We start from the raw sequence: 21,594 nt of genomic DNA, 5'->3' as shown, positions 1-21,594 counted from the left end.
CCCTTGTGCCTCCTCTGCTGAGAACGCCATTCCTGTCTTCCTGCATCCAAGATGGCTGGTCTGAACCACGGCTCCACTGAGTAGGAAAGGCTGAGATTTGGTTGAGATGTACATAGTCCATTCAAGGTTGTAATACACAATTATTTGGACTCAGGACTTCTGGTAGCGCTCAACTATGTATGGAAAACCATTCTAATTGCATGCTCTTCAAAGACAGAAATATGATGGCACTCATGGGTCAGTAAAATGTAAACTTTTTCCCCTGGTTCATTCCCGAGGAATCGGAAAGAAGCGCCTGGTTGGCGCAAAACAGCTGTTGTCCGTGTATTTGTGTACTTCACTGTTTTTTAACATACCATATACAGAACAAAGGATTTATATTTTACTCACCGGTGAGTGCCACCAAATTTCTGTCTTTAAAGAGTATTTATGGTTCCAATTCACCATGCCAATACGGCAGCCATCTTGAAAGCAAGAGGAATTGAACGCTGATCTCAGCAGAGGAGGCAGTGGAAGACAACTAGGTGACACCATGTAAAGTGATGGTACATGATAAATTGCCATGGTGGAGCGTAAAGGTTATCTACATGATTTTACAGTTTAGATAATATGCTTCACTCTCAGGGAGCAAATCTGAAGAGTATCCTCACTATGAACTGACAGAAGTTGGGAGATGATAGTTTATGAGCCTGCAGAATTTTGAATGCAGCTCTGGATTAATTAGTAAATATTCAGAGTTTCTCATTTTACATTTTCAGAAAAATGTGGTGCGTCCATTTCCAAACTACACTGCACCTAGATCCATTTATATAATAACATGCGACACTGCTGTATACCTTTCATTTGCTGATCTAGATTTGTTCCATCTGATTGTTAAATTACACATATAACAGCTGCTTTACTATATTTTTGAATCGTTTATTTTAAGATGGAATAGCCGCCTCCAACTTTTCTCTCTTTTACTCTGTCTGCATCTATTTTAATTTTTTCTCTGCTTAAATGAAAAGCAGAATTACCAGTCCTCAATAATTACCAATAAATATTTCACTGCGTTTCCAACAGGCAACACAACTGACTGAACGTCCAGCTTGTGTAAAAAAGGATTATTCTAATTTCATGGCATCGCTGAACCTGCGGAACCGTTATGCTGGAGAGGTATTATTATTTTTTATTATGCTTTGCTTATTTAACACCATTATATTCTGCAGCTCTTTACAGACATTATCATCACTGTCCCCGATGGGGCTCGCAATCTAAATCCCCTACCATTATGTCTTTGTAATGTGGGAGGAAACCGGAGAACCTGGAGGAAAACCACGTAGGAAACCCACACGGGGAGAACATATAAACTCCTTGCAGATGTTGTCCTTGGTGGGATATGTAAGCAGGACCCCAGCGGTGCAGTACTAACCACTGAGTCATCGTGATTGTCGGAGTAGACTCCTATCAGCCAGTATTAGTAATACAATAGTCCCTGTTATTAGAGTCGCTTCGCGGTTTTAGAAAGCCCTTTGTTTCACAAATCTATTAGAGAATTCCTAAGGCCCTCATGCACATTAGACTGATGCCGGACGAACCTGCTGATATTGGCGGTCTTGGCCCACAGACTAATGCTGAGGCTATGTGCACACGTTCAGGATTTCTTGCAGAAATTTCCTGAGCAAAACCGGACATTTTCTGCAAGAAATCCACATGCGTTTTTTTTCGGGTTTTTGACTCGCTTTTTTTTACGCTTTTTTTTCCTGGAGCTTCCCAATGCATTAAATAGCGGGAAAAACGCAAAAAATCCACTAAATTAATGAATATGCTGCGTTTTTTTACCGCGATGCATTTCCTGCACACAACCTCCGATCCTCACAAGATCTCCTTCCCTACTCCCCTCTTATCTCCTCTTCCCACAATCACATACAAGATTTCTCTCGCGTATCACCCCTACTCTGGAACTCTCTACCACAACATATCAGACTCTCGCCTACCATAGAAACCTTCAAAAAGAACCTGAAGACCCACCTCTTCCGGCAAGCCTACAACCTGCAGTAACCACCGATCGACCAAACCGTTGCATGACCAGCTCTACCCTCGCCTACTGTATTCTCACCCATCATTTGTAGATTGTGAGCCCTCGCGGGCAGGGTCCTCTCTCCTCCTGTACCAGCTGTGACTTGTATTGTTCAAGATTATTGTACCTGTTTTTATTATGTGTACCCCTCCTCACATGTAAAACGCCATGGAATAAATGGCGCTATAACAATAAATAATAATAATAATGTGTGCACACAGCCTGACGAGGGCTCCCTACTCTCCCTAACAAATGATGTGGAGGGGAAGAGAAGAAAGATCCAGAATAATACTTTTTGATTGTGGATGGTAAACATTTTGTAATCAGCTAGATGTTAAAGGGAACCTGTCACCAGTTATGTGTGTGAAGTAAGACTTGCACCTTAATCAGCGCCTGGGCTGTATATAACGCCCGGACTCCTCCTCTATATCCCCCCAAAACTTTTGAAACTCTCCTGCGCCCTTTGTATATTCTGCCAGTCTGGTCCGCTAGGCATTAATGCTAAGGCATCTGTTTCTCCTCACGGCTTCTGATTGCCGTCCTCTTGCTCTGAATGATGTGTATGATGCCTCCTGCATCATCCACTTAGCCGGGTGAAATCTCACTCCTGTGCACAGACATTGCCGGCTTTCTCCTGCGCACTTTGCTCTGCCGTACTGCCAGCAGAGCCTAAAACATAAGGGCACATGCCGGGTTTGACACCTCAGCAAGGATGGCTGGAACGGCAAAGTTACATAGCGCGCAGGAGAGTTTCAAAAGGTTTTTGGGGAGTATACAGTGGGAGTCGTATACCCCTTTATGGAATGCAGCACAGACACTGATTAAGGTGCCAGTCTTGGTTCACACATGAAAAAACTGGTGACTGGTTCCCCTTAACCCCTTTCCGACATCGGGCATAAAAGTATGCCAATGTTTGACTCCTTCCCTTTGATGTGGGCTCTGGCGCTCGCGATTCCAACCGCGGCTGTTAGGCTTCTTTCACATTTCCTTCGGTATGGGGCCGTCACTAAGCGTCGGCGCGACGTAGTGACGGACGTTGTGAAAATTCGGCACAACGTGGGCAGCGGATGCAGTTTTTCAACGCATCCGCTGCCCATTCTAAAGTCCTGGGGAGGAGGGGGCGGAGTTCCGGCCGCGCATGCGCGGTAGGAAATGCAGGACCCGACATACGAAAAAACGTTCAAGGGAACGTTTTTTCGTGATGACGGTCCGCCAAAACACGACGCATCCAGTGCACGACACACGCGATGTATGGCCATACGTCGAGATCCGTCGGCAATACAAGTCTATGGGAAAAAAACGCATCCTGCGGGCACATTTGCAGGATGCGTTTTTTTCCCAAAACGACGCATTGCGACAGAGGCCAAACAACGGAAGTGTGAAAGAAGCCTTAGAGGTACATGACAGCTGTTCAAAACAGCTGACATGTGCCTCAAAAGATGTTAACTAGTTAACTGCCGCTGTCAATCTCTTTCGGCTGCATTTAACTTGCGCATCCGGCAAGCGTGCCGGAAATCCCACCCATTGGTGACTGGCGAGTCACCGATGGGTTGGCATGACAACCAGAGGTCTCCAGCAGACCTCTATGGTTGTCACTGCCGGATTGCTATGAGCGCTGCCCAGCGGTCGGCGCTCATAGCAAGTGAGCATTTCTGCTACATACAGGCGATCTGATCATCGCTTGTATGTAGCACAGCCGACCAAAGTACTGCGGCTTCTAGTCTCCCATGGAGACTATTGAAGCATACAAAAAGTGTAAAAAAAAAAAAAAAAACAACAGTTTTCGCCCCATTCAAAATAAAACAATTAAAAAAAAAAATCAAACATACACATATTTAGTATCGCTGCATTCAGAATTGCCCGATCTATCAATGCAAAAAAAGAATTAACCCGATCGCTAAACAGTGTAACGAGAAAAAAATCAAAACGCCAGAATTATATTTTTTGGGTCGCCGCAACATTGTATTAAAATGCAATTAATGGGCTATCAAAAGATCTTATCTGCACCAAAATGTTATAACTAAAAACGTCAGCACGGCGCCCAAAAATTAAGCCCTCACCCATCCCAAGATCACGAAAAATGGAGATGCTACGGGTAATTCCAACAAACTTTGGAATTTTTTTTCACCACTTAAATAAAAAAAACACAACCTAGACATGTTTGGTGTCTATGAACTCGTAATGACCTGGAGAATCATAATGGCAGGTCAATTTTAGCATTTAGGGGACATGGTAAAAAAAAAAAACAAAGCAACTGTAGGATTGCACTTTTTTTTGCAATTTCACCGCACTTGGATTTTTTTCCCTGATTTACAGTACACGACATGTTAAAACCAATGGTGGAGTTCAAAAATACAACTCGTCCCGCAAAAAATAAGTCCTCACATGGCCCTTTTGACCAAAAAAATAAAAGTTATGTCTCTGGGAAGACTGGGAGCAAAAAATGAATATGCAAAAACAAAAATACCTCTGGTCGTTAACGGGTTAAGGTACTTTTTCAACAAGAGGGAATTCTCCAATGCAAAGAACCATACTAAGGAGGGCTTTTCACCAAATTTTCCACGTTGGACTGGAGACACACAATGTAATAGTGGCTGCAGAACGGAATAAAACGTTGTTGTTTTTTATTTCGCCTCTCCATTGCGGAGATATTATCAATCAAGTATTTGGCCCCTCATGAGGTAATTTTCGTTAAGTCCAAGGGAGTGTTATCAGATAGTTTTCACTGGGGGTGTATACATCATCTTCAAACAGTTTGTAATATTGTGAGGAATTACTGTAACAAATGGACTTTAATAAAGAGGGTTCCCAATCGGGAATACCCTCTATTATCAAGATTTGTGAGGCCACTGGAGGACTTGGTGTTTTGTGCATTACATCTCGGGATCACAGGAAAATATGAAATCCACAGAAATCTCAATCTTGGTTTCTTTCGGCAGGTTGCCGGCATGATCGAGTTTTCCCGTGCCACTGGTCGGTCCTCTGATTTGAACAAGTTAATGCTAAAACATCTGAATGACGCCTTGGAAGCAAATCAGCGAGAGGCGTACACACGAGTCCTCTTCAAACTCACAGCCATGCTCATCAGCAGCAAAGGTAAGGATTGTACAATGATTGTAGATAGACGCGTGACAAAGTGTGGGTGTTCTTAATCAAACAAGTCAAAATACTTTTCCAGAATGTGATGCTCAGCTTCTGCACCATTTATGTTGGGCTCCTCTTCGTATGTTCACCGACCATGGCATGGAGACAGCCATTGCCTGCTGGGACTGGCTTTTGGCAGCTAAGAATGGGATTGAAGTGCCGGTAAGGACTAAATGGATGAATCAAACGTAATAGAGAAAATGTTTCATCAAATTTGTTGGTCCTTATCGTACTTTAATTTCTGGCATTGTATTGTATTTTTCCCAAATTCATCTGTTTTTTTCACAGTTCATGCGAGAGATGGCCGGTGCATGGCAGATGACAGTAGAACAGAAGATTGGACTTTTCTCACCAGAGGAGAAGGAAGCGGACCCCTTGGCAGCCTCTGAGCAAAGTCAGCCTCATCCATGTCCTCCAAAAGTGAATCCCCATTATATATGGATTGATGTGAGTTACAATTTGCTGCCCACTTTTTACAACAGTGCACTGAATTGGAGAAGTACTTTGAGCTGTCAGTCTGGTACATGTGTATGATAAGCTCCTGGCATATTTGATGAATATATCCATAAGACCCTAGACCTAGCATATGCCAAAAATGTCCTTTTTACACACTTTTTGTAATGGGAGCCTATAGGCCATGTCTACCTTGGTATATCTATTCAGTATACTTTTCAGGTATATGGCAGGAAGAATATGAAAAAAAAATCACATTATTTTTCAATCTTGTTTCTTTTAAACTTGCCTTCAATAACTACTAGAGCAGTCGTCCTGAAATCCTGCTTCTCCTCACAGCAGGGGCTGAGTATGTGCGTTAAAGTCTATATGTTTTGAAATAAAAGAAATGATTGACACTAGGGCTACTTTATCAAATCCATAATGTACATGATTTATCTAGAGAAAAGGATTTTAATCCCTTAGTGACCGAGCCAATTTTGACCTTAACCCCTTCACCCCCGGAGCTTTTTTCGTTTTCGCTTTTCGCTCCCCTCCTTCCCAGAGCCTTAACTTTTTTATTTTTCCGTCAATATGGCCATGGGAGGGCTTATTTTTTGCGGGACGAGATGTACTTTTGAATGATACCTTTGGTTTTACCATGCCGTGTAACAGAAAACGGGAAAAAAATTCCAAGTGTGATGAAATTGCCAAAAAAGTGCAATCTCACACTTGTTTTTTGTTTGGCTTTTTTGCTAGGTTCACCAAATGCTAAAACTAACCTGCCCTTATGATTCTCCAGGTCATTACGAGTTCATAGACACCAAACATGTCTAGGTTATTTTTTATCTAAGTAATGAAAAAAAATTCCAAAGTTTGCTAGAAAAAAATAAATAAAAATTGCACGATTTTCCGATACCTGTAGCGTCTCCAATTTTCGTGATCTGGCATCAATAGCCTCCATAGGAGGCTAGAAGCATGCACTACACGATCGGCTCTGCTACATAGAGGTGAAATACAGATCACCTCTATGTAGCAGAAATGCAGGTGTACTTCGAACGCCGGCCACAGGGTGGCGCTCAAAGCAATCGGCCATCAACAACCTCAGAGGTCTCAAGGAGACCTCTGGTTGTTATGGCAATGCACCGATGATCCCCGATCATGTGACGGGGGTCAGCGGTGCGAGCACTTGCGGCCGGGAGCGCTAGTTAAATGCCGCTGTCAGCGCTTGACGGCGGCATTTAACTAGTTAATGGGCGCTCATTGCGCGCACATGTCAGCTGTACAAAACAGCTGACATGTCGCGGCTTTGAGGTGGGCTCACCGCCGGAGCCTACCTCAAAGCAGGGGATCTGCCAGCTGACATACTATTCCATCAGCTGGCAGAAAGGGGTTAATGTCCAAGCCAATTTTTACAATTCTGACTACTGTCACTTTATGAGGGTATAGCTGAGATTGTTTTTTCGTGACATATTGTACTTCATGTTAGTGGTAAAATTTCTTTGATATAACATGCGTTTACTTATAAAGAAAAAACTGAAATTTGGCAAAAAAAAAAGTAAAAGTTTTGCAATATTCAAACTTTAAATTTTTATGCCCTTAAATCACAGAGATATGTCACTCTAAATAATTAATAAATAACATTTCCCACATGTCAACTTTACATCAGCACAATTTTTGAAACAATTTTTTTTTTATTAGGACGTTATAAGGGTTAAAAGTTGACCAGCGATTTCTCATTTTTACAACAAAATTGACAAAACCATTATTTTTAGGGACATTTGAAGTGACTTTGGGTGTCAGTATGACAGAAAATACCCAAAAGTGACACCATTCTAAAAACTGCACCCCACAAGGTGCGCAAAACCACATTCAATAAGTTTTTTAACCCTTCAGGTGCTTCACGAGATCTAAAGCAATGTGAAAGGAAAAAATGAACATTTTACTTTTTTCACAAAAAAGTACGCCGATAAACAGTATGTGGGGGAATACCACTGTCTGGGCGCGTGGCAGGGCTCAGAAGGGAGGGAGCACTGTTTGACTCTTTGAAGGCAAAATTGGCTAGAATCAGTGGCGGACACCATGTTGCGTTTGGAGACCCCCTGATGTGCCTAAACAGTGGAACCCCCCCAACTCTAACTCTACAGCCCTAATCCCTACCTTAACCACAACCCTAGCCCCAACCCTAACTGCAAAGAATGGATAAAAATACGATTTTTTTATTTCATTATTTTTACCTAACTAAGGAGGTGACAAGAGGGGTTTGATTTACTATTTTTTTATTTTGATCACTGTGATAGGGTCTATCACAGTGATCAAAATGAACTAATAGAAAAAATGTCTTGTTGTTGCCAGGTAAGGGCCTGCAGATCTTGGCGGACGCACTGTGCCCGCTATTTTCTTCCAGGAAGAAGACGTGGAGGGATGGAGCAGGAGATACTGTGGAGTCTCGGGAGACCCCATTTCTTTCTCCTCTGATGTGCTAGATCATATCAGAGGAGAGAGAAATGAATGGATACGCCGGCTTTTTTTTTTTTTGCTATCGCCGTTACAAGACGGTAAAAACAGACCTGAATCATGTTCTCCAAGGTCTCAGCTACCCCCGGAAGCCGAGATTTTCTGACGCTGGGGGGCGCTATACACTTATTTCTCCGTGTTGTTAAAAAGTGGTGCTGAGGAATAAGGTCCCTTAACTGCCGCTGTTAAAAGGCGCATCGGCGGTTGTTAAGGGGTTAACGCCTTTGTAATGGTGATTTGTGTGTTAAAAGAGAACAGTGGTATCCAGTGATTTTGATTCCAACAATTTCAGAGCGGTTTTATATTAGGTTTATGGTGCTGATTAAGAATATGACTTCGGCTTTGCCAGATTGGCTCTGGTTTGAGATACAGTGCTGTGCAAATTAATTGGGACAAAGCAAAAAAAATAAACTGTTACAATGCACGGTTACATACTAATTCTGAAAATTACCTTTTTCCACTGGCTAGTTGACCAAGATTTATTTATTATATATTAAAACTGATATGAATCACTGACTGGTAACCAACTTACGATTTAACTTAAAAAATGCTTTGTCCCAATTAATTTGCACAGCACTGTATTTATAATACTTTATTAATTACAGTAGAATTCCGTCTTCAAAAAGTCGCTTTTATACCATTGTAAGCCTACAAATTGAAATAAAACCTAATTATATGGGATATTTCTTTACCTAAGATACTTTTTAAAGAGTTAAAAGACCAAATTGCATTTGTTATCACACACAAGTCGCATTGGGAGAATGCATTATTCTCATAGATGAATTATCTCAAATACTAGAACCAATTCAGCAAAAGCTCACAACCGTGATAGTCTAGTGTATGTATTTTTCAGGACATGGAGAAGATCAGTGGTGGGTAGTACCTTAGAGATGAGCTGTGTGGTCACTTTCTAGCTCTTGTAGCCCAAAAAGGAGTAAGTGATGGGAAAGACTCCGCTATTTGTGTCTGGTATATACTACACTGGAGAGGTGTGAATGTATAGTCTCCTCCTTTCTGATAGATAGAGTACCCCTATCTTCCTGATGGGTGGAAGCCCTAATAATGGAACCAGCATTTATTGGATATTTATGGCACATACTTAAAATATGAAGTAAATGTTGCAGAAGGTAATACTTTGGTAATAGTGTGGCCCCTGAGGTTGGTTTGATTTGAATGTGTGGCCCTTGGACCCCCAAAAGGGTGTGTACCCCTGGTCTACATAGAATCCTATGAGCAGTAACTGCCATCTCCTATCTCAGTAATGTAACAATCTGTCTTCACTGGATACAGATTTTTCCATTGAAATAATCAGTCCTAGCATAGAAGGAAGCAGATTTCTCTGATGAGATATATTACAAAGTTGCTTAATTTGATGAGTACTATTGATTTATGAATTTAAAAATTAAAAGGACAGCTACTTTTTAACAGTTTCATGACATCAGATGTACCCATACGTCCAGGATGGGAAGGAATTCCTGACCTTGGACGTATGGAAACGTCCAGGTGATTTTGCCTGGGCAGGAGCTGGGCGCGGGCGATCACCACCAGGTGTTCAGCTTACAGAACAGCTGACACCCAGCACTCACTGCCATGAGCAGTGCCCACATCGCTTCCGACAGTTTAACCCTCTAAATGCTGCGATCGATCGCAGCATTTAGAATGAAGATGGATCTATCTGATCGACGCCCCCACAAAGTCATCGTGAGGGGCCGATTGTTGCCATGGTGACGTGATCTCTTCATGACAGCATCCGGGGTCACGCAGTGCATGATCTAACTAATTTGTGTCAGTGCAGCACTTACAGTTATAAAGCATGCTCCTGCATTGATTTGATTTGCGATCAGAGCTGTGAAAGGGGTAGTCCCATAGTGGGACTAAGTAAAAAAAAATTGGAAAAAATATATTACTCTGTCGCCTCATTGGGGGACACAGGACCATGGGTGTTATGCTGCTGTCCACTAGGAGGCGACACTATGCATAATCTGAAAAAGATTAACTGTGGCTCCTCCTGTGCAGTATACACCCCTGGACGGCATCAGCCTTCTCCAGTTTTTGCTTAGTGTCGCAAAGGAGGCACACCTAAAGATTTTTACTCCGTTTTTACTCCGTTTCCCGTTTTCCGATGGGATTACAGATGAAGAAAAGAGGGTCTTCTGTGAGACTCCCGGCATGGCTCCTTCCTCGGCCCCCTATTATGGGGTGCCCAGTTGAAGTTGAGATGGCTATTCCCCATGCTGCTCCTTCCCCAACCTCTCGGGTGTTGGTTCGAAGTCGAGACCCCCCTCCTTCCCCAATTCCTTTTGGTTTCTGGGTTGAGGTCGAGGCGAGGATAAAGGCCCCTGAAGGTGTGACAAAAGCACCCTCCCTATCCCCCTCTGGGGGTATTAGGTTGAGTCACCTCAGTTAGGGCCTGTACAGGCAGCATCCTACAGCTCCCAGCAATGGGCCAGCATACTGCGCCTGCATCCAGGGACCCCAGCCCAGCTGCGGGCTCCTGTTGGGGCCGGGGGGAGTGCAGGCAGGCATGGCACATACAGACACAGGGCTCCCTGCGTCCCTGTCTCTGCGGCAGCACCAGCTCTATACTGCCTCAGGGGGACCCCAGCCGGGCTCCCCCTTCCGCTTATAGCCCCACCGCCATCCTGCCTTCAAATCCGGAGGGGTCCGGTTCAGATCCGACCCCCTCCCGGACTTTCGCGCCGGCCTGGAGCCCTTCTGGGCCTCAGACATCTAATTTAGGCCCCGGCTTCGGCCTAGCTGAAGCAGCAGCCTCCTCTCCGCCCCCCGGCCCGCCCCCCGGATGACAAATATGACACTCTACAGTGTCATACAAGGGGCGGATCGAGACAGAAAGGGCGGGTTTTTTTATAGCCTTGCCGCCTTTTTCCAGCTCTCCGCCTCCTTCTCCTCCTCTCTCCTCTGTCTCTGCAGCCATTTTCGGCTGCAGATTAACCCTGCATCTCCCGGTCTGCAGGACCAGGACCAGGCAGCCAGGATTTTCGGCGCTGGACCTAGGGGTACACTGGTGGGGTAAGATCACAGCTGGGTTATCTTTACTCAGCTGTGAATCCATATTACCTATAAGGCTCCCCTGTAGGTTCTCTACCCCTGTAAGGTCCATCTGCTGGCAGCACTTCTGCACTCTGTGCACTATGCCGGGCTCAAGGTCTAAGAGAACCAGGCAGAACTGCTATTATGCATTCTGCACAGCCTGCGGGACCGCTCTCCCCAATAGCAGCACGTACCCGCATTGTCAGAACTGTATACAAACTACTGTGTCACACAAGAAGCCCCTGCCAATGCCTCGGTGTCTAATGCCACACCGGAATGGGCTACTCAGATATCGCAATCTATGACGCAGTCTATAGATAACCTAACTTCCACATTGCTTCAGGCTCTGCAGGGTCATGCCCCGGCTATGAACGTTACCCAGCAAAGGGAGAGCTTGACTCAGGAACAAGATGCCCCTGGCACATCCACGTCTAGGTCACGACGCAAGCGGATCCATACATCAAGTCCATCTGCGTCATCCCATAGCACACGGTCATCCCCCTCTAGGGAGAGACACCGTTGCTCCAGGTCATCTAGACCGTCCCATTCCAGGGACAGACAATGCAGATCTCCGCAATCCCCAACCAGAGAAGGTCTCCTTCCCAGCTCACCTAGCAGGGGACGCCTCAGTGATACACAGGATTCGGAAGGCATCTGCGTCTCTGACTCAGACAGAGAAACGGAGGGGTCCCTGATCCCAATCCCTCCTAGCAATACAGCGCTAGTTGAGGACATAATATCGTCCATCCATCGGGTGCTGGTCATTTCTGATCCGCCATCAGAGGCCCCGGAACATCAGACTTCCTTTGAAGGACCTCTGAAGCCACCTAAGGTTTTCTCTAACCACCAGAGTTTAAGGCGATCCTTATAAAACAGCTCTCACAGCCTGAGAAAAAATTCGCTAATCGCAAATATCTGGAGGCGAGGTGCCCCTTCCCACAGAAGGACACCAAGGAATGGACAGATCCACATGAAGTGGATCCCCCAGTCTCTAGGCTGGCAGCACAGACCCTCCTTACACCGCCAGATAGCTCAACCCTCAGGGACGCAGCAGACTGGCAGGTAGAACGCATGGCTCGTTCAATTTTCAAGGCAGCAAGGGCATCCATGGCTCCTGCGTTCGCTTCAGCTTGGGCTGCCAAGGCCATCCTGGCCTGGGCAAAGAATCTACAAGCCTTCCAAGCATCCGCTCCTCAACTGTCGGACCAAGCGGTTCAATTGCAGTTGTAGCAGATTACATGCTCCATGCAGCTCTGGTTTCAGCAAGGGGAGTCGCGGGGATAGCATCAAACCCCATCAGGCGTATCCTCTGGCTGCGGGAATGGAAAGCGGACGCAGCCTCAAAGAAGTCCCTCACGCACCTCCCCTACCTCAGTGGGAGACTTTTTGGTGAACAGTTGGATACTATGATATCCAACGCCACAGGGGGTAAGAGTACTTCTCTTCCCCAACTGAAACCTAAACGCACTTACCAGAAGTGTAACCAAACTCGATTCCGATCCTTTCGGAATTCCTCCGGCTGGTCCGTCTCACGTCCAGTACAAAATCGTAACCGTTCCCCACGCAGGGACAACTCACGATCGACGCAAAGGTCGGACAAGACCTGGCAGTCAAAAGCAGGCCAGTCTAAGCCCAGAGGAGGAAAATCTCAGACTTTCTCTTCCTCATGACTCACGGACTCCGGAAGACACCACACCGGTAGGCGGCCGACTTTTGCTCTTTCATCAAGTATGGCTGCCTATTACAGAAGACAGGTGCGTCATGGAACTAGTGTCTTCCGGATACAAAATAGACTTCACCTCCAACCCACCGGACAGGTTCTTCCTCTCTGTCCCCCCAAAACCGCCAGCCAAGGCTCGAGCCTACCACCAAGCGGTCTCCTCGCTTTTTCAAGCAGGAGTCATAGTACCGGTACCCACGACCGACCGCTTCCGAGGGTTCTACTCCAATCTGTTCGTAGTTCCCAAGAAAGGAGGCAGCGTACGGCCCATACTAGACCTAAAACAGCTCAACAAATATGTACGGGTCCGTCACTTCCGCATGGAGTCCCTTCGGTCCATCACTGCGTCCATGGAGAAGGGAGAATATCTCGCCTCCATAGACATACAAGACGCATACCTGCATATACCCATTGCACCTGCCCATCAGAGGTTTCTCAGGTTCGCAATAGGCCAGGACCACTACCAATTCGTGGCTCTCCCCTTTGGACTCGCCACGGCTCCCAGAGTGTCACCAAGGTCATGGCAGCAACCATGGACGTCCTGCATTCCAGAGGCATAGTAGTCGTTCCATACCTGGACGATCTACTCATCAAGGCTCCCACCTTCAAGGTTTGCGAGCTCAGCGTCTCAATCACAACCGATACTCTCAGTCGTATGGGCTGGTTAATCAACCTACAAAGTCATCACCAACTCCGAGTCAGTCCCTGACCTTCCTGGGAATGTTATTCAACACTTCCAGGGGTCTAGTGCTCCTTCCCAAGGACAAGGCACTGGCCCTCCGACTAGCAGATGAAGAAAAGAGGGTCTCTTGTGAGACTCCCGGCATGGCTCCTTCCTCGGCCCCCTATTATGGGGTGCCCAGTTGAAGTTGAGATGGCTATTCCCCATGCTGCTCCTTCCCCAGTCCCTCGGGTGCTGGTTCGAAGTCGAGACTCCCTTCCCCAATTCCTTTTGGTTTCTGGGTTGAGGTCGAGGCGAGGATAAAGGCCCCTGAAGGTGACAATAGCACCTTCCCCTCTCTGGGGGTATAGGTTGAGACACCTCAGGTAGGGCCTGTACAGGCAGCATCCTACACCTCCAAGCAATAGGCCAGCACACTGCGCCTGCATCCAGGGACCCCGGCTCAGCTGTGGGCTCCTGTTGGGCAAGTGGTCCTCAGCGGAAGCGTCCATGCCCATCAACATCCTGAAAATTCGTGCCATCCTTCTGGCATTGAGGGCTTTCCATCACTTACTGGCAGCCTCTTACATCAGGATACAGTCGGACAATACCACGACTGTGGCATATGTGACTCATCAAGGGGGGACCCGCAGTACCCAAGCGACGCGGGAAGTGTCATATGTCCTCCGCTGGGCGGAGGACACAGGGTCGGTCCTTCGGCGGTCCACGTTCGGGTGTGGACAACTGGGAAGCAGACTTCCTCAGCCGACAAGGAATAGACTCGGGAGAGTGGTCTCTCCATCCCGAAATTTTTCATCAGATCTGTCTCCGCTGGGGGACCCCGGATGTGGACCTAATGGCATCCCATTTCAATGCCAAGGTCTCCAACTTCATTGCCTGAACTCACGATCCGCGGTCGCTCGGAGCAGTCGCTCTGGTTCAGGACTGGACTCAGTTCCAGCTTCTGTATATTTTTTCCACCTCTCCCCCTGATATCCAGAGGGTGAGGAAGATCAAACAAGAGGGAGTTTCAACTATCCTCATTGCACCGGACTGGCCCAGACGCACATGGTACGCCGACATCGTACAACTCACAGCAGACGCCCCCTGGCGTCTCCCCGACCGCCACGATCTTCTATCACAAGAGCCGTTCTACCACCAGAACTCAAGGGCTCTCAACTTGATGGCGTGGCCCTTGAGACCTGGGTTCTAACCCAGGCAGGGTTCTCGACAGAGGTCGTTGCAACCATGATCAGAGCACGGAAATCAGCCTCTGCCAAGATGTATTACCGTACCTGGAAAGTTTTCCTTACCTGGTGCGAATCTCGTGGCTAGGTTCCACTCCCTTATTCCCTACCCAAAGCTCTTGGTTTTCTCCAAGCGGGTCTGGAAGCCAGTCTGTCATTGGGCTCGCCTAAAGCCAGGTGTCAGCCCTCTCAGTGCTTTTTCCAAAAGCGCATTGCTACCAAGCCGCAAGTAAGGCCTTTTCCTTCAGGGGGTTCCCCGATTGGTTCCCCCCTACAGACGACCACTAGAAACGTGGGACCTCATCCTGGTCCTGACAGCATTGCAGGAACCACCCTTCGAACCCCTTAAGGAGGTCCCGCTCCGCCTTCTTTCCCAGAAGGTGGTTTTTTTCCTGGTGGCACTCACCTCGCTACGCAAGGTGTCTGAACCGACAGCACTCTCATGCAGACGGCCTTTCCTGGCTTGTCACCAGGCCAAGGTAGTTCTTCGTACGGTCCCATCCTTCCTTCCGAAGGTTGTGTCAGACTTCCACCTCCATGAGGAAATTTCACTACCATCCCTTTGTCCGGTTCCGGTTCATAGAGTGGAGAAGGCTCTGCATACACTTGACCTTGTCAGGCCTTTGCGTATATACGTGTCTAGGACTGCGTCCTTCCGGAGGTCTGATTCTCCTTTCCTCCTTCCGGAAGGCGGCCACAAGGGTAGGCCAGCTTCCAAAAGCTACTCTTGCCAGGTGGATCAAATCCACCATACAAGAGGCGTACCGCCTTAAGAATCCTCCTCTTCCAGCCGGTATTACGGCACACTCTACACGGGCGGTAGAGGCCTCCTGGGCCATTCGGCACCAGGCTTCGGCACAACAAGTGTGTAAGGCGGCCACTTGGACTAGCTTACACACATTTACTAAACACTACAGGGTTCATACCCAGTCCTCAGCGAGCCTGGGTAGATGTGTTCTGCAGGCGGCGGTGCCCTAAGTGTACGGGCCTGTCTGCACAATATTCGTCCATTGCTTCCCACCCAGGGACTGCTTTAGGACGTCCCATGGTCCTGTGTCCCCCAATGAGGCGACAGAGTAAAGGAGATTTTTGTGTACTCACCGTAAAATCTCTTTCTCTTAGCCTCTAATTGGGGGACACAGCTCCCACCCTGTTGCCCTTTCTGGGCTGTTGTAACTGTTGAGTTCTCATATTGTTTCTTGAGCTCGTACATAGTTGCCTTCTTACAGGCATAATTATGTTATTCATGTTACGTTCCTCCTACTGCTTTGGCACAAAACTGGAGAAGGCTGATGCCGTCCAGGGGTGTATACTGCACAGGAGGAGCCACAGTTAATCTTTTTCAGATTATGCATAGTGTCGCCTCCTAGTGGACAGCAGCATAACACCCATGGTCCTGTGTCCCCCAATTAGAGGCTAAGAGAAAGAGATTTTACGGTGAGTACACAAAAATCTCCTTTTTTTAAATATCACAAAATAATTTTGAAAAATTGTATATAATGTACCTATAAATAAATATTTTTAAGGAAAAAAAAAAAGTACGCCTATTTAGTATCGCTCTGTCTAGAACAATCCAACCTAAAAAAAACCTGTACCAGTGGGTTAACCCCTTTAGAGAACACCATTAAAAGAAATGTTGTTATACTAACAAAAAGTGGAGTAAAGAGTAATCAAAAAGACAAATGTATATAAAATTGGTTATCTTGTCCGCAAAAAAACAGCTGCCATACAGCTCCATCAGCGGAAAAATAAGTTATCTCTCTCAGAATACATCGATGCCAAAATATTTATTGCTTTTAAAATGGTTTTTATTGTGTAAAAGCGCCAAAACATGGAAAATTATATAAATGTGGTATCGGTGTAATTGTACTGACCCAAAGAATAAAGCTGCCTTATCAATTTTACCATACACAGAAAGGCAATAAAAAAAACCTTAAAAAATTCCTAAATTGCTGGTTTTTGTTTATTCTCCCTCCCAAAAATCAGAATGGCAAACGATCAAAAAATGTCCTGTGCTGAAAAATGGTTCCAATAAAAACTTCAACCCGTCCCGCAAAAAACATGCTCCTCACATGACTGTAGGCAGAAATATGGAAATACTATATCTCTCAAAACATGGCGATGCAAAAACTAGTTTTTGCAATAGCAAAAAAGCATCTTTTAGTGTGTGGCAGCCAAACATAAAATACTATATAAATCTGGTATTTCTGTAATCGCACCGATCCGAAGAAGAAAAACGTTTACTCACTTATACTGCACAAGGAACAACGTAAAAAATAAAACCAGTCCTTGACCTGCTGTTGATTTGTTCATTCTGCCTCCCAAAGATCACAGTAAAGATCTGCTCACATTTATCCTGTGCTCCATGCTGAGCGCATACACCGGAGTTTCCGTGTAAATCTCTGAAATACATGATTCTGACAGAATCCCCGGCAGAGGATTCCCTGTATTAAGGCAGATTGAGGCACTGTGGACGCCGTCTGCCCTATGACCTATTAGTATCTGTCTTTTTAGGAGTGCATAAACGTGCCGTTGCCCACAGAGGCACGATGGAATCTAGAATAACTCTGCTGCCTCAATATAGTGAATGGATTCCTCGGGGGTTCATCTGAAGCATGACATTTAGAGATTTAGATGGAAACCCTGATATGAGTGCTCAGTGTAGAGCGCAGGATAAATGTGATCCCAAACATTATGTAAAATGTTCCCAATAAAAGCTTCAACTCCATCCACAAAAAAAGCAAGTCCCCACTCAGGTTCGTCATCTGTTAATGGAAATATAGAGGGCTTCCATGTTACTGTTAGTACAAAGGCTCTGTAAAATCGAAAGCACTCCTCGCCCCCAAAAGAAATCCAGCAAATTCTGCACTCCCAAATCCAAATGCCTCCCTCCATTCTGAGCCCCACAGTGTGTCTAAACCAAGGCTGTGGAGTCGGAGTCAAAGTCGGTGTCCATTTTGGTGGAGTCAGTATAAAATGGACCCACTCAGACTCCTAAAATACATAATACATTGGGTTCAGTAGTTCAGTGCAGAATGTGCTGTAAATGTTATTGTAAGAATTTGGGAAAGTTATAGAATGTCCTATAAATGTCTGTTCTGTTCTTGATTTAAGGATCTCGGCTTTTAGTTGAGATGAATCTGTGCTGCACTTTATGTACATTCTCAGTAGTGAGGCAGTGCTGTGGAGTCGAAGTTGGAGTCCGAAGTCAGGGAAATTGAGGAGTGGTTTGGCTTACCGACTCCACAGCCCTGGTCTAAACCACACTTAGCATCCACATGTTTGGCATTTCTGTATTAATTTACTGGTGCATGTCTCCAGAAGCACAAGTTGGGCATAACGTACTGGGCACAACAATGGTCGGCCACTACAACAGCAGATTTGCAATTTTCACTCAGCAACATCCACTGCTGCTTGTTTCTGTAAAACACCCATGGAGTGAAAATAATCACTACACTTGTAGATAAATTTCCAAAGGAGTATAATTTCCAAAATGTGGTCAATTTCACCTTGTGAAAATGTCAAATGGCATCACAGGGGCCCCTCCCAGTGGGTCATGGCACCCGCAAACCATAACAGTAAAATCTGCACTAAATTTTCTCTCCTTCCCTTCTGAGCTTTGCACTGTGACTCAAAAGTAGTTCCCGATTCCATGTAGGGTATTGGTGTACTCAGGGAAAAATTGCACAACAACCCGAGAGGTCCAATTTTTCCTATTAACCCTTATAAAAGTAAAACATTTGGGGCTAAAATAACTTTTAAATGGAAAAATGGAATTATTCTTTTTTCACCGCACAATGGTATAAATTTCTGTGAGGCTCAATGCACCCCTAGATGAATTAATTGAGAGTTGTAGTTTGTGAAATGATGTCATTTATGGTGGGGTCTGCTGTTTTGACACCTCAGGGGCTCTGACAATGTGACGTGGCACACTTAAATCATTCGAGCAAAATTTGAACTCCAATATAGCGCTTCAGATTTTGCTTGAATGATTTAAGTGTGCCATGTCACATTGTCGGAGCCCCTGAGGTGCCAGAACAGCAGAACTCAAATATGGCGCTTCTTCACTTCTGAGCTTTGCACTGTGCCTCAAAAGTAGTTTTCGACCCCCATATGGGGTATCAGTTTACTCAGAAGAAATTGCACAACAAATTGTATGGTGCAATTGTTCCTGTTACCCTTGTGTGAATCAAAGAATTTGGGCTAAAAGAACATTTTTGTGGGAAAAATTTGATTTTTTTTTTTTTCCTTTAAATTTTCATAGCTCAACTTTATAAACTTCTGTGACGCACCTGTTGGTTTAAGGTGCTCACCACACATCTAGACACATTCTTTGAGGGGTCTAGTATCCAAAATGTTGTCACTTGTGGGGGTTTCTACTGTTAAAGCACATCAGGGGCTCTCCAAATGTGACATTGTGTCCACTAATGATTCCAGCAAATTTTACATTCAAAAAGGTGGGGTCTAAAGTAAATTTTATTGTGAAAAAAAGGTTAAATGTTCATTTTTTTCCTTCCACAATGCTTCTTTCCTGTGAAGCACCTGAAGAGCTAATCAACTTCTTGAATGTTGTTTTGAGCACTTTGAGGGGTGCTGTTTATGGAATGTTGTCAATTTGGGGTATTTTCTGTCATTTACACCCCTCAAAGTGACTTCAAATGTGAGATGTACCTTAAAAAAAAATAAAAAAATGATTTTGTTGGAAAAAAGAGAAATCGCTCATCAACTTTTAACCGTTCTAACTTCCTAACAAAAGAAAGTTTCAAAAATTGTCTTGACTCAATGGTACCTTCTTCAAACAATCAGCAGATCCACTCCTATACCTTGAAACTTTGACTTAATAAATGAATGCGGAGAAGTTAGGGTACCGTCACACAGTGCCATTTTCATCGCTACGACGGCACGATCCGTGACGTCGTAGCGTCGTATGATTATCGCTCCAGCGTCGTAGACTGCGGTCACACTTTGCAATCACGGCGCTGGAGCGATGCCGAAGTCCCCGGGTAACCAGGGTAAACATCGGGTTACTAAGCGCAGGGCCGCGCTTAGTAACCCGATGTTTACCCTGGTTACCAGCGTAAACGTAAAAAAACCAAACAGTACATACTAATGTAGCGCCCCCACTGCCGCAGGGCCGAGGGGTACCCGGTACCGGGCCTCTGAGTCTCTGCTCTGGGGTTGTCATGGTGGCTAGACCCGGTCCGTGACCCTGCTGAGGGCCGTACAGTAATAGATGTGGGTAGATGATGGTGGTGGTGATGCTGTAGTGGGTGCAGTAAATAACGAGGACACCAGGTTGCAGTCTCTTTACCTCTTTACTGAAGATCTCTGGGTCCTCAGTCCGGAATCCGGATAACCAGGCTGCGCAAGTCCGGCCGGTCCAATGGCACCTCCAGAGTTCTCTTAACAGGTGGAAATCTGCGCCTTCCTGCTAGCGCTATGTGTTGTGGTCCTTCCCTGCTGTGCTTACGGAAAGTCCCCACAACTGTTGTGTCCGTTTCTTAAGTTCCCTCACAACTCGATTAGATGATGTTCTGCTAATCCTCCGCCCCTCCCTGATGTTACGGTTGGAACGGCACCCGTATGACGGGTAGGCTCGGAGCTCTTCCGGGACCCTAGAGTCGCCCCTCTCCACAAGTTGCCCTCCAAGACTGCATAGGTGATTTAGGTGAGACAGCCCGCCTTAGACTGACTGTCCTGCCGTTGGTTTAGAGTATTGCTTGAAGCTGAATATTGTAATACTCCCTCGGCGTTCCGGCCGCCGGTTGTGCGCCTCAGTAGGATGTTGCCTCGGTCTTACAGCATAACCCCTACTGGTATTCTCCTTGTTGCTTTGATCTCGTTTCTCACTCAGCACAATCTATCTCGCTTCCAGTCCCTCCTTGGGTACCGCCGCTATACTGAGCAGGCACGGCCCCGTTACGTTCGCTCAAGTTGCCAAGCCTCTGTCAGGATCCCACCCCTGACAGGGACCCTACCGAACCTTCCCCCACAACACCCTCTGCCACAAGGTGTTGCCTGGTTCCAACCCAGTCAGCTTTCTGTCTAACTTCCTGCCTGACCCCCAGTTTACCCACAATGGTGGGGAGTGGCCTAGTGAATAGAACCCTTAGCTCCCCCTGGTGGCCCGGCTGTGAAATGTATTGGTGTCTGTGATACCTGGTCAGATGAACTCCTTCAGTGCCATCAGACGTACCATAGCTCCCCTTAGTGGCGGAGCCACAGTACTGCAACGACCAGGACTCTGGGGCGCTGCACTTACATTCCGGTGTCTGTCCCCCGGCGTTCTGCTTCTCTGCACTGTGTAAGCGCCATAGCCGGAAAGCAGAGCGGTGACGTCACCGCTGCGCTTGCTTTCCGGCCGGCAGGCGCTCACAGTGCAGAGAAGCTGAGACGCCGGAGGACAGACACCGGAATGTGAGTATGTACGGTTTGTTTTTTTTACGTTTACGCTGGTAACCAGGGTAAACATCGGGTTACTAAGTGCGGCCCTGCGCTTAGTTACCCGATGTTTACCCTGGTTACAAGCGAACACATCGCTGGATCGGTGTCATACACAACGATCCAGCGATGTCAGCGGGTGATCAAGCGACGAAAGAAAGTTCCAAACGATCTGCTACGACGTACGATTCTCAGCAGGGTCCCTGATCGCTGCTGCGTGTCAGACACTGCGATATCGTAACAATATCGCTAGAACGTCACGAATCGTACCGTCGTAGCGATGAAAATGGCACTGTGTGACGGTACCCTTAGGGTGGAGGGT

General features: G+C 46.2%; 1 protein-coding gene across 4 annotated transcripts in view; it reads left to right on the top strand.

Moving 5' to 3' along the window:
• PI4KA (phosphatidylinositol 4-kinase alpha) overlaps positions 1–21,594 on the top strand; it is a 149,392-nt gene that overhangs the window by 107,960 nt on the left and 19,838 nt on the right. For all 4 annotated transcript variants that reach the window (XM_077293431.1, XM_077293429.1, XM_077293430.1 and 1 more), the window contains 4 exons: positions 1,063–1,155; positions 4,999–5,155; positions 5,238–5,365; positions 5,492–5,650. In XM_077293431.1, the coding sequence (XP_077149546.1) occupies positions 1,063–1,155; positions 4,999–5,155; positions 5,238–5,365; positions 5,492–5,650 (537 nt within the window). The remainder of the gene's footprint in view (positions 1–1,062; positions 1,156–4,998; positions 5,156–5,237; positions 5,366–5,491; positions 5,651–21,594) is intronic.

The sequence above is a fragment of the Ranitomeya variabilis genome, chromosome 1 (genome assembly GCF_051348905.1).
Source record: "Ranitomeya variabilis isolate aRanVar5 chromosome 1, aRanVar5.hap1, whole genome shotgun sequence".
Classification (NCBI taxonomy): domain Eukaryota; kingdom Metazoa; phylum Chordata; class Amphibia; order Anura; family Dendrobatidae; genus Ranitomeya; species Ranitomeya variabilis.
The sequence above is the reverse complement of the archived record's forward strand: the minus strand, read 5'-3'. Positions and strand labels throughout refer to the sequence as shown.